The 12,328-nt window shown below is 44.2% G+C and overlaps 1 protein-coding gene across 1 annotated transcript in view; it reads right to left on the bottom strand.

Annotated features, from left to right (window-relative positions):
- Positions 1 to 12,085, bottom strand: part of NCBP3 (nuclear cap binding subunit 3) — a 32,794-nt gene extending 20,709 nt beyond the window's left edge. Inside the window, exons 1-3 of the mRNA XM_082605357.1 lie at positions 11,874 to 12,085; positions 9,856 to 9,921; positions 7,824 to 7,929 (exon numbers count right to left, since the gene is read on the bottom strand). Of these exons, the coding sequence (XP_082461483.1) occupies positions 7,824 to 7,929; positions 9,856 to 9,921; positions 11,874 to 12,056 (355 nt within the window). The 5' untranslated portion in view covers positions 12,057 to 12,085. The remainder of the gene's footprint in view (positions 1 to 7,823; positions 7,930 to 9,855; positions 9,922 to 11,873) is intronic.
- Positions 12,086 to 12,328: the final 243 nt, after the last annotated feature.

Here is a 12,328-nt window from a genome sequence, read left to right as displayed (position 1 = left end):
AAAACAATGAGATAATTTATTATATACCATGGAAAGATTCTAAGACACATTACTGGGTGAAAAAAAGCTGCAGAAAAATACATACATTAAAAAAATTAAAACATAAATATCGCCATATATTTTCTAAGGGTATATATTTGTGTACAAATACATAGAAGAAAGTCTGGAATAATTCACTCCACACCAATAAAAGCTGTTACCTCTGGGAAGGAAGAAACGTTGAAGGCTGTGGTCTAAAGGAACCTCAGCCTTACCAAAATTGTGTTAATTTTTTACTAAATACTTTCAGCACATTATTTCATTTAATCTTTTTAATTGTGAAATATGCAAATATAGCAACAAAGAAAAAATATTTTAAAAATACCTGTATATCCACCACCTAGCTTTACGCTTAAATTCTTAAAAAGATTTGAGGCAAATAAAACACTACATATAAAACTAGGGCCTGGGCTTCCCTGGTGGTGCAGTGGTTAAGAATCCGCCTGCCAATGCAGGGGACACGGGTTTGAGCCCTGGTCTGGGAAGATCTCACATGCCACGGAGCAACTAAGCCCATGCGCCACAACTACTGAACCTGCGCTCTAGAGCCTGTGAGCCACAACTACTGAGCCTGTGAGCCACAGCTCCTGAAGCCCGGGTGCCTAGAGCACATGCCCTGAAACAAGAGAAGCCACTGCAATGAGAAGCCCGCACACCGCAATGAAGAGTAGCCCCCACTCGCCGCAACTAGAGAAAGCCCATGCACAGCAATGAAGACCCAATGCAGCCAAAAATAAATTAATTAAATAAATAAATTTAAAAACAACAAAAAAAACCCCTAGGGCCTGGGTAAGCTCTCCACATCCCTTCTCTCCCCGACTTCTCCAAAGTAGTTCTGTCAAGAAGCCAGCATCTGGGACTTCCCTGGTGGTGCAGTGGTTAAGATCCGCCTGCCAATGCAGGGGACACAGGTTCGAGCCCTGGTCCGGGAAGATCCCACATGCCACGGAGCAACTAAGCCCGTGCACCATAACTACTGAGCTTGCGTGCCGCAATTACTGAAGCCCGTGCACCTAGAGCCTGTGCTCCACAACAAGACAAGCCACTGCAATGAGAAGCCTGCGCAACGAAGAGTAGCCCCTTGGGGCTTCCCTGGTGGCGCAGTGGTTGAGAATCTGCCTGCTAATGCAGGGGACACGGGTTCGAGCCCTGGTCTGGGAGGATCCCACATGCCGCGGAGCAACTAGGCCCATGAGCCACAACTACTGAGCCTGCGCTCCACAACAAGAGAGGCCGCGATAGTGAGAGGCCCATGCACTGTGATGAAGACTGGCCCCCACTTACCACAACTAGAGAAAGCCCTCGCACAGAAACGAAGACCCAACACAGCAAAAATAAATAAATTAATTAAAAAAAAAAAAGAGTAGCCCCTGCTCGCTGCAACTAGAGAAAGCCCACGCGCAGCAATGAAGACACAACACAGCCAAAAAAAAAAAAATTAATTAAAAAAAAAAAAGAATTCAGCATCCATTACTCCTAAATATGTTTTTATACGTCATATATTTTATTTAAAACAAATGAACTTGAAATACATGTGAATACTTTCAGATAAAAGTTTTTAATTTTTTTTTTGTCATTTTGAAGAGTAAAAGACAGGTTTAATGGGAGCCCATTAGGTGTGGCCAGAATAAATCAGGTAAGTATCTTCCTGCCAACTCAGATTCATGAAGACAGAGATACCATCAAGACTTATGAATCCTGGGACTTCCCTGGTGGTCCAGTGGTTAAGAATCTGTGCTTCCACTGCTGAGGGGATGAGTTCAATCCCTGCTCAGGGAACTAAGATCCCGCAGGCCGCATGGTACGGCCAAAACAAAGACTTATGAATCCTTAGCAAGTCCTTATTAGTGACCAGCAGTGCAACAATGAACAGAACCCCAAATGAGATGGATGTCCACACTGGACATGCAGAGTAACTCTACCACGCAGGATGGGAAACTGAAGAGGTAGCCCAGGGGACCTTCTCAGTTCTTCAAGCTAAAAGCCATGATTTTGGAGCAAAAAATCCTATGGGAAGTAAAGAGATGGTTTTGAAGAGGGTAAACAACAAGGAGAGCTCCTGGTGAGGGTAGAGGAATCAGACTGAGGAGCAGGCAGAAGAAAATCTTGTAGGAGATGCTGATATGAAGGATTTAATCATATATGAGACAAGCTTAAGATATGATGGAAGGAGTCCGCCTGCCGATGCAGGGGACGCGGGTTTGTGCCCCGGTCCGGGAGGATCCCACATGCCACGGAGCGGCTGGGCCCGTGAGCCATGGCCACTGAGCCTGTGCATCCGGAGCCTGTGCTCCGCAGCGGGAAAGGCCACAACGGTGAGAGGCCCGCGTATCGCAAAAAAAAAAAAAAAAGAAGGTTTGACGGAAGCCTGCCAATGTCACTGCTTAAAATAAAACAAAGCAACAAAGAAGGCGCCTAGATTTATGCCCAGATGATGAGAAAGGACTAATTGCTGAGGTGGCAGTGAACAAATGAACTGGGGAATGAGAAATGGGCATTTACTGAGTGTTGACTACAAGCAAGGTGGTGAGGGAATCATCTTGGATTTTCCAACACGAAAGAAGACAATGAATGACAGGTCGTAGGACACAAACCTCAAGTCTTTAGGAAAGCAGATTTCTGAAAATCCAGAGAAAAAGTAGCCAATTTCAAAGCCTCAGATTAGAATGATCAAAAAATCTGGAAGACACTAAATATAGTAACTCAGAGGATGAGAGGTGATCCCAAGAAAAGAGAAAGCAACAAAGCTTAGGTGAGCACAACTCACCAAAGAACACATATGGGAGACAGATAAAGGGTAAATTACCAATATAAGAGAAGAAATGTAAGAAATGTACGAATCTGAAAGACTATACATCAGGCTCTATAATAACATGGAAAATGCTGATGACAGACTGTCAAGTGAAAAGGAAGAAAGCAGTAGGACTACAAAGGGAAAAGCAAAAATAAAGTCCATACCCAGAAAAGATTAGAAGGAAATGCACAAAATGTTGACAATGACCGCATCTGGGTGGTGCACTGTGGGCAACTTTTCTTCTTAGTTTACTTTCCAAATTTTCTTTGGTGGACATGAATTGTTTGTCTAATATCTAATGAAGAAAAGGTTACAGTCCAGAGCAAATAGCCTCATCAAAAATGCCAGTGGGGGGCTTCCCTGGTGGCGCAGTGGTTGAGAGTCTGCCTGCCTGGTGTAGGGGACACGGATTCGTGCCCCGGACCGGGAAGATCCCAAATGCCGCGGAGTGGCTGGGCCCGTGAGCCATGGCCGCTGAGCCTGCGCGTCTGGAGCCTGCGCGTCCGGAGCCTGTGCTCCGCAACGGGAGAGGCCACAAGAGTGAGAGGCCCGCGTACCACACACACACAAAAAAAAGCCAATGAGGGACTTCCCCGGTGGTCCAGTGGTTAGGACTCGGCGCTTTCACTGCCATGGCCCCGGGTTCAATCCCAGGTCAGGGAACTAAGATGCCACAAGCCAAGCGGCATGGCCAAAAAAAAAAAAAAGAAAAGAAAAGAAAAAAAAGCCAATGGTTGTTTTTTTTTCCCAAGTGTTTGGAGCAACGTTGCTTTGGGAAAATGATGCAGGAAAAAGGGCAGAACTGTTGATCTATTTTGCTGTACTACTAAAGGGCAGTAGAATAGCTATCCTTAAGTAAGAACTAAAACCCAAGAGAGGTGACAAGGGCTTTAGAAATAGTTTTAATAGATTTAAATCTTCTAATCTAGAATTACACCCCACTGTACTAACCAAAACACAAAGCAGTGATTTCAGAATTAGGCAGTAATCTCTAAAAAGTTGCAGGGAAGGAACGAGGTACCTTAAAGCCTTGAGAAGGACTAATTCTGTACTGATTTTCAGAAAAGAGGAAAAGAGAAATTCCCAAACGATGCAAAAGATTGTCATTCTCTGAAATTTTAAAAAAATAGCTTATCAGACAGAATCTCTGATCCCTTAAGAAACCAAGTCTTTCCCATAGGAAATGACATGAATTCACTAAGAAGCAAGCCAGCTAACCTCTTTTCTTTTTTGATTGGATTAGCAGGCCAAGAAATTCAAAGAATGCCACAGACATGTTCTATCTCAAGTTTATTAAGGCATGTAATCTAGTTCCCCATGACAATAAAATGATAGGTGGGCCTGATAATAGAATAAGACTGTAATTCATGGATCTGTGTGTCATGGCACGATAGGGATTATCCTGTTTGACATTTACCAACAACTGGCTAAAGATGCAGAAGCCATGCATACCAAAGTGAGGAGTGTAGCTAAAATGTTGAAAGGCAGAGTCAAGATGAAAATTAACTCTGCAGGCTGAAATGGAGTCTTGAAGTCAAGATGTAATTTAATAGGGATAAGTAAAAAGGCAACTTTTTAAAATGTCTCAAGTACAAGATGAGAAAGACTGTTTTGATAGGTGCAATTCCTGAGGGAAAGAACTGATGCTTTGGTTGACCAGAAGATGACTACTATGAAATGGCTGGGACAGAAACCGTGGTCAGAGTCCTGCCATGCACTGCACGAATCCAACCAAATCTGGAATCTGTACCTCATCTGATGAAGGACATTTAGAAACTGGGAAGGGTCTATAGGAGGGAGACCAGAAAGTCATGTTGCATAAGAAAGTTTAGGGAATGGGCTGTCCATTCCTTCACCTGAAGAGTTACTGTGTGAATGAGGAAAGGACTTAATGTTGTTCTAAGAGTTACACAATAACTAATAGACAGAAATTACTAGAAAGCAATTTTTGTTCAACATGAAGAAGTATCCAAAAACAAGACCGTGGGGACTTCCCTGGAGGTCCAGTGGTTAAGACTACGTGCTTCCATTGCAGGGGGCACGGATCCGATCCCTGGTTGGGGAACTAAAATCTCACATGCCACAGGGTGCGGCCAAAAAAAAAAGAAAGAAAGAAAGATAAATAAATAAACAGTGTGCATGCCTTAATTAAAACAAAAACAAGACTGACTGCTTCATAAATAGTTCTCATGCCACCACTAGGAAATGTTCAGGCAGAGGCCAAAGGACCATCGGGAACTTTGCCAAAAGGCCTGCAGCACTGGGCAGGAGGTGGGATCCAGATGACCTCTAAGGTCCTTTCCAACCATGAGAGCTTTGATCTTGGGGATAAAGAGAAGTTGCTTGACACTGTCACTCAGAAGTAGTTACTCTTGATGAGGACTGGTCTAGTGCAGTGCATCCCAAACCACATCCCTGAAGCTGGCAGAGAGGTCAGGAACACAGGCTTCAGTCAGACCAGCCTTCGAATCCCAGCCTTGCTACTTACTACCTGTGGAACCTTGGGCAAGTTTCTCAACCTCTCAGCACCTTACTTTCCTCACCAGTAAAACAGAAATGATAAATACTTTCCCTGCAACAGGGTTGTTGGAAGATAAGCTAACCACATAGCAGAGTGATTGGCACATAGTAAGCATTTATCAAATGGTGTATTTTATTACTGTTGATATTAATAAGAAGAAATAACTTGACACCTACTGTGGCTGCAGGAATCAAGATGCTTATTCCAATGTCCCCATTCTCCCAAGAGGCTGAACCACTTAGATGACTGTTTGGAAGATGGAGAATGCCAGATAATAATAATAACTAACATTTACTATATGCCAGACACCACTCTAAGAATCATAACGTTTTGTTAGAGCCTCCCAACCACCCTATAAGAACTAACGTTAACCTGCCTTTCCAGATGAGGAAACTGAGGTTCTTAGAGGCTAAACAACTTACCTAAGGTCAAAGAGCTAGAAAGTCACAAGTCAGGATTTGAATACAGGCAGTCAGACTTCAGAACCCATGCTCTTAACCACAACACCAGTGGTTCTCAATCCTGACTGCACATTAGAATTACCTGAGGAGATATAAAAATAATAACTATCTCTGAGATCTATCCAAACCCATTCCCCCACTCTAATTTAAATTGATCTGGGAAAGGCAGCAGGGTTCTCTGGAGTTCAAGAACACACTCCAAAGCCATGCTGCCTCCTGGATCAAAAACAGGTTGTAATGAGCAACTGACATTCCAGGCAGATCTATTGTTTTTAAGAGAATCTTTAAAACCATGAGATCGGGATTACTTTTCAAAAAAACATTTTTTTAAAAATTAAAATTTAACCCCAAAAGTGATCATTTTCAGGAAGGTATCCTATTCCCATTTTACGACAAGGAAAGTGAGCCTAAAAAGGTTCACTAACTCGCCCGCATTCACTAAGGAACTGAGACTAGAACCCAGGAGGGCTTAGCACTCTAAAGAGCCCCAACACAGGTGGGAAGAGAGGCTGAAGTGGGTAATTAGGGATGCTTCACAGAGGCAGTGACATCTGAACCAGAAAAAGCATGGGACAAGGAAGGGCAAATCAACAGAGTGACAGGCATGAGCAAGATCAGAAGCAAGATGTCACAAGGAATGCTTACAGGACTAGAAGTAAACAGGTGGGCTGCTTTCAAGGTGGAGTTGTAAGAAAGGCCTCAGACATCTGCTTGGGTCTAGGCTGTGCAGGCACATGAATGCCAAGCTGCACAGCTGGCCTTGGCCTTCACAGGACTTTTCCTGAAACAGAAATCCACTCAAGCAGGTGCCTGGACGCCTAGCCTGCAAGGGAAGCAAGGTCATATTTCCAAATTGAACTCATTATGCAGAAAAAAGGAGTAAAGCAGCATCCAGAGTTGAGCTCTGCATCTGAGCTACTCTGTCCACTGGCATGGAATGAGGTTTGGGTCTCTGGTATCATATCACATATTGTAAGGCAACAGAGCAAAGTAGTTAAGAGCAAGGCTTTAGAGTCAGATAAACCTGGGTTTATCTGGTTTATCAAGTTCTAACCCTGACTCTACTTTTACTAGCTGTGTAAACCTGGGCATTTATTTAACTTATTTGGGCCTGTTTCCTTTGTAAAATAGGGATAAAAATACATTCCTCATGGGGTTGTTGTGAGAAATGAGTACGAAACAAATATGTAACCTGCTAATTAACACAGTGCCTGGTAAGAGAGCAAGTTCCCAACAAATAGTCGCTATTCTTTCATTCATTCAACATGTTTTTATCAAACAAGCAAGCCTAGAGAAACTCACACGGCAGAGCACAGACCTTTACCATGCATTCAGAAAGCTGCCTATTAAGCCCTTCACAAATCCCAAATTTGCACTACAACAGAGGGCGATCATTTGCATTTATGGAATAATAAATATGACTGTGAACTCCCTAAAAGGGTAATAATAATTTTCCCCTCTATTTATAAATTGCTTTCGAAAATTGGGGTAGATTACTAGATATGATAATTCAGGGTGAATTTCAGGAAGCATAATACTTACCCTAACAAAACACAAAAATAAAATAAAATCACAAGCCTGTATCAACCGAAGTATTAATGGTATCCCCCCCACCAATCTGACTCCCCTAAAATACAGTCTCACTGTGATACACTCCCACTACATTTAAAGGCAAACAAAAGTTAACACTTTTATGTTAAAAGCAGAAAATAAGTAAGAGTCCATAGAAGCACAGTTCTAATCTCAGCTCTGCCACCAACTAGGTGACGTTCTCTGGGGCTTCTGCAAGAAGACAATCTCCTTTTTCCCAGCTCTAACATCTGAGAGACAGCTAATGCAGCTCAACTTTAACAGGTCACCTCAGAAATGGGGAATTCACAAGTTCCTTCCTTTGGCAGTATCTGGATGAGGACTGGACATGCAAGGCAAGGCCAGAAGCATGAGGCCATGGCAGGGAAAAGTCATTCTCTGGGAAAATGTGGAAAAATCCCCCCCAAACACCCTGTACCTTTCTTCATCATGTCTCGGTCCAAGGCTACATTTCTTTGGGCAAGATTTACTTCTGATCGAAAATGGAAGCGCTTGGCTCGCTGTTCTTTCTTTTCAATTGCTTCCTAGAAGGTACAGAAAAAGCCAAAGAAGTGAAACATGGAGGAGGAAAGTTAAATCACAAACACAAAATGATGCATCAGTGACAAGTAACTTAGAAGAAATAAGCAACACTGTGCCTTTAATAATTTTTGCGGAGAACTAGATATTCACAGTCAATGACTGGGAGGGTGAACACTAACAGTGTTATAATTTGTAATAATCTCTACAATGATTCATTGCCTATCACTGTACCTGGGACACAGGAGGAATTCAATGAATATTTGTTGATTCAGTGAGTAATGAATAATGGTTTGACATTTATTATTAGGAATCATGCAAACAAACTGTAACTAAACAATCTTAACATTCCAATTTTTCAGGTGCAGAAACTGAGGCACAAAGAAAGTTAAAAGGTTTGCTAGAGGCACTTCAGCTAATAAGGGGCAGATCTCCTCATCTCAGTGCTATTTCTAGAAGCCCCACCACCATCCCCTTTTCACAAAGTCTGTGTGCATGGTAATCACACCTATCACATTATGTCTGCCTGAGCAGTCCACTCCCTAAAGCTTTTTCTGCATTTCAAAATAACATTGAAGCAAAGAAACTCTCTCCTCTATTCTAAACTTGTGCCCACGGAATTGCCAGTTTTCATCTATAAGTGACAAGAAGCATTGATGCTCTCTAAAAAACAAAACAATCAGTTTCCTAAATTTTTTTTCCAAGAGGTAAAATAAATCCAGGTCCAACTATGGGTTTCTGACAGCTTTTAGGAAGCTTCACTAATTGTATATTGACTTTGCCACACTAATTGAAGGTCTGACTATAGAAAGCTTGTGGGGACTGGTAAAGCAGCAACAATTCTGTTATTTCCCAACAGTTATGCTAATTTTCTCCACTTAAGTTTTCCCAGTGGAAACAACTAATCTACCTTCCTTTAGTAAGACTGAAGTACCAATTCTTGGCTACTACCCTTTCCCCCATATATTTGTTTCATATAATGGTAAACGGTGTAGGCTTAAGAAGAGTACTGTCCACTTCTTTTTCAATTACAATAAGAAAACATCTTCACTTTATTCTATTTTCTTGTCAAAAAAGATGATCAGTTCTTTCTTTTGGCCTTTAAGCAATCAGAGACAGATTGAGACCCAGATAAAACACAAAAAAGTAAGCATGACATACTTATTTTTATTTTTGCTTTCATACATCCAATATAGTAACACAGTATTATTTATTCAGAATTGTAACCTAAACTCTGTTCGAAACTTAATTGCAGGCATCAAAATCAGAAACAATGTTTAATCAGAAACAATCAGAAACAATGTTTAAGCTGCAATTAAAGCAACAAATAAGTATCAAATGTTTATTGTAAAGAAAATAATATGTTTGGCTCTGTGAAGAGTTGCAGTGAAGCTGGTAACCTAGTAACAGCAATCACTAGATAAAAGGCAATACTCTCAGGTACTGGGAATAATTCAGTCCACTTGGCCTTCAAAGTTTAGCCACACACACACATTCAGGAAATCGTATTTTTCTCGGCCTCAACCAGTGAGGAATAAAGACATTTACTAAGGGCTTACTATGTGCAAGGCACTTTCATGTTTTGCTTCATTTAAAGTGGAAACAGTTTACGCATTTTTTAAAGAATGGACAGCATAAAAAAAAGCACTCCAGTGCAGAACTTTTTCTTGGACATGGTTAATTACAGGCATCCAGGTACAGTGATTATATCTTCTCATGGATTCAACAACACACAAACGCTGTCTGAATGTTCTCAGGATGCATGAAGGCATCACTGTATAACACAAAATTTAAACCTAAAAAAAAGTTTCAATCCAACAACAAAAGAAAAAAGGAGGTAAAGAATAATTGCTGTTCTACAACTCCTAGACATTTGTTCATTAAGTTCACCTGTTTCTCAAAATGAATAAATTAATCATGGTCTGTCTTACCTTGGAGGTGACATCGATTCCAGTGATGAAGCTGCCAGCCTTGTTTTCATATCTTCTGCTTGTGTCCTAACAAGAAGGGGATGGGTGAGAATTGCTAACGAGCAACTGATGACAAGCAGGTGATAAACAACAGCCTGACAACCCATTCCTTCTGGATAGCCGTTCTTTCCAGCAATCCTTCCCCGACCCTGACAATCCCATATTATGGGGAAGCCTGTCCCAGTGACTCCATGTAGCAATCAACCACTCTACCAAGAAGGCTTTTCTAGACCTATCCACAAACTAAAGTAATTCCATCTACTGAAGGTATCCGTATAAATGAAAATCTAAAGGCGTTCATGAAAAATACCCAAGATGAGGCACAGTCACTTATCTCCCCAACCCAGACTGGACAAATTCATTGTGCCAGGCCACCAGATGGAGCACAAGTCTTCACCAAAATGCAGAAAGTCAGGACTCACCTCGACCTTCTGGGGAAACCACAGCACAGTGCAATGAAAACAGGATGGGATTTGGAAGCCTGGGGACTCAAATCGCAGCGCTGACGTTCACTGATTACATGACACTGTGCAATTCCTTTGGCCTCTCTGGGCCTAGGTTTCCTCTGTGGTATCTGCCTACCTTTCTGACCTCTTAACTGCTCTCCCACTTGTGCTACAGAACTTGACCTTTCTCCAACAAAACAATCTTGTTCCCATCTCAGAGCCTCTGCACTTACTGTTGCCCCTGCAGGCAACGCTCTCTTCCAAATCTTCACATGGCTGGCTCCTTTTTGTCACTTAGGGTTCAGCTTAAATTTCACTACCTCAGAGGACTTTCCTGACCATCCTATGCCATTCTGCTTCCTGCTCTGCACACGCTCCCTGCCCTCTGCACACTTCCATCCCATTAACATGCTTTATTCTCTCCACAGTACTCACCACTACCGTAAATTGTGTCCCCCCACCTGGAACATAAACTCCAGGACACAGTCTGGTCTTGATCTTGGTCAAGTGCCTAGGACTGTGGCTGGCACTAAGTGGGGGACACAGTAAGTACATGTTGAACTGAAGGAAGGAAGGGATGATAACACCTACTTCACAACCTCAGTGATATTTTAAATGATATAATGTGGTAAATGGTAAAATGCCACTATGTTAATTGTTGTTGCCAGAGTCACTATAATTTACTGTCTTTAGTGCTCTCACTTTTTTTTTTTTTTTTACCTTTTTCCATAATCTTAATTTAAAAGCAAGACTAGCAGACATGTGCTAAAAAGTAGTCCATGTTAGGTAGGAAATTAAGTACGTGAGAGGAGCCATGCAGGCCTGAGACCAGCCCTAAGAACCGGACACAAGACCACCAAACCACAAGCAAAAACACCTCTCAGCATCCCCATTGTGATAAAAGAGGGACCAAGGACCACTGCTAGTTCACTGATGTTTTGTTTTCATTAAGGGTGAGATGCTGGAGCCACGGTGTAACAGCGGAGCCGCGCGGGGACAAGATGACCCTCAAGTCACAACAGAAACACAGAGTTTCTGCAGCTGACAAGCCCAGCTCTCCCAAGGGAAACCGCGAGTGCTATGTTTAACAGACACCAGCTCCACCGGAGCAGGACCCACAAAGAGACCGGGATGCTCGCGCCACTCGACAGTTCTTTCTGCGCCGCTCCTGGTTCTGTTCCCGCCCGGGGCTCGCCCTTTATCTCAAGCCCCCAGATAAGCCCAACCCCTCCTCATTCACACTCTTGCACCGACTGACTCGGAGGGGCAGCGAAGGGGGTGTCCTCAACTACCCCCCAGCTCTTCCCCACCTCCTCCAGCCCCCTCAACACCCATTTCCGGGCGCCCCAGCGTCCTTTCTCTAGCTCCCCGTCTCTGCTCAAGCCTGGCGCCCCCGCCCCCCGGGCGCTCGCCCCCCTCATCCCTTCCCCAGACTTCCCCCGGCCCCGGCCACCTCCCCTTCCGGCCCCCTCCGGCGCGGGACACTCGCTCAGCGACCTCCTCCTCGCCCTCGCCCCCGCCCCCCGCCCGTACCGGGATCAGTTCCTTCAGCGAGCGCCGAATCGGCACGACCTCCAGCTCGCCCTCCTCCACCTCCATGGGCTCCGGCTCGCCGCGGTCCAAACCTGACTCCGCTTCAGGCGACGGGGGCCCCAAGGCCGGCCCCGCCGGGACCTCCGCCTTCACCGACACTCGCAGGCCCCGTACGGCCGCCATCGCCGCCCGCCGGCCGCACCACTGAGAGTTCGCCCCGCACACCGCGGGCTAGAGCGCCACAGGCCACAGAGCTGCCGCTACCTAGAGCGTCGCCTGCTGCGGCTAGAAGGCTCTCTTCAGCGCCGACGCCCTCTGGTGGTGGGAGGAACCCTGGACGGCTGGAGCGGGATCTGGTGAAGAGGAGGCGGGACCGAGTGGGAACGGAGGCAGGGCCTGCTGGAGGGGGCGGGGCCTGGAGCAGTTCGCTACAGTCTGGGCTTAGAAAATAGCTA

This window comes from Mesoplodon mirus (genome assembly GCF_964341445.2).
Source record: "Mesoplodon mirus genome assembly, chromosome: 18".
Taxonomy (NCBI): domain Eukaryota; kingdom Metazoa; phylum Chordata; class Mammalia; order Artiodactyla; family Ziphiidae; genus Mesoplodon; species Mesoplodon mirus.
Note: the sequence above shows the minus strand (reverse complement) of the source record. Positions and strands in the feature narration are given on the sequence as shown.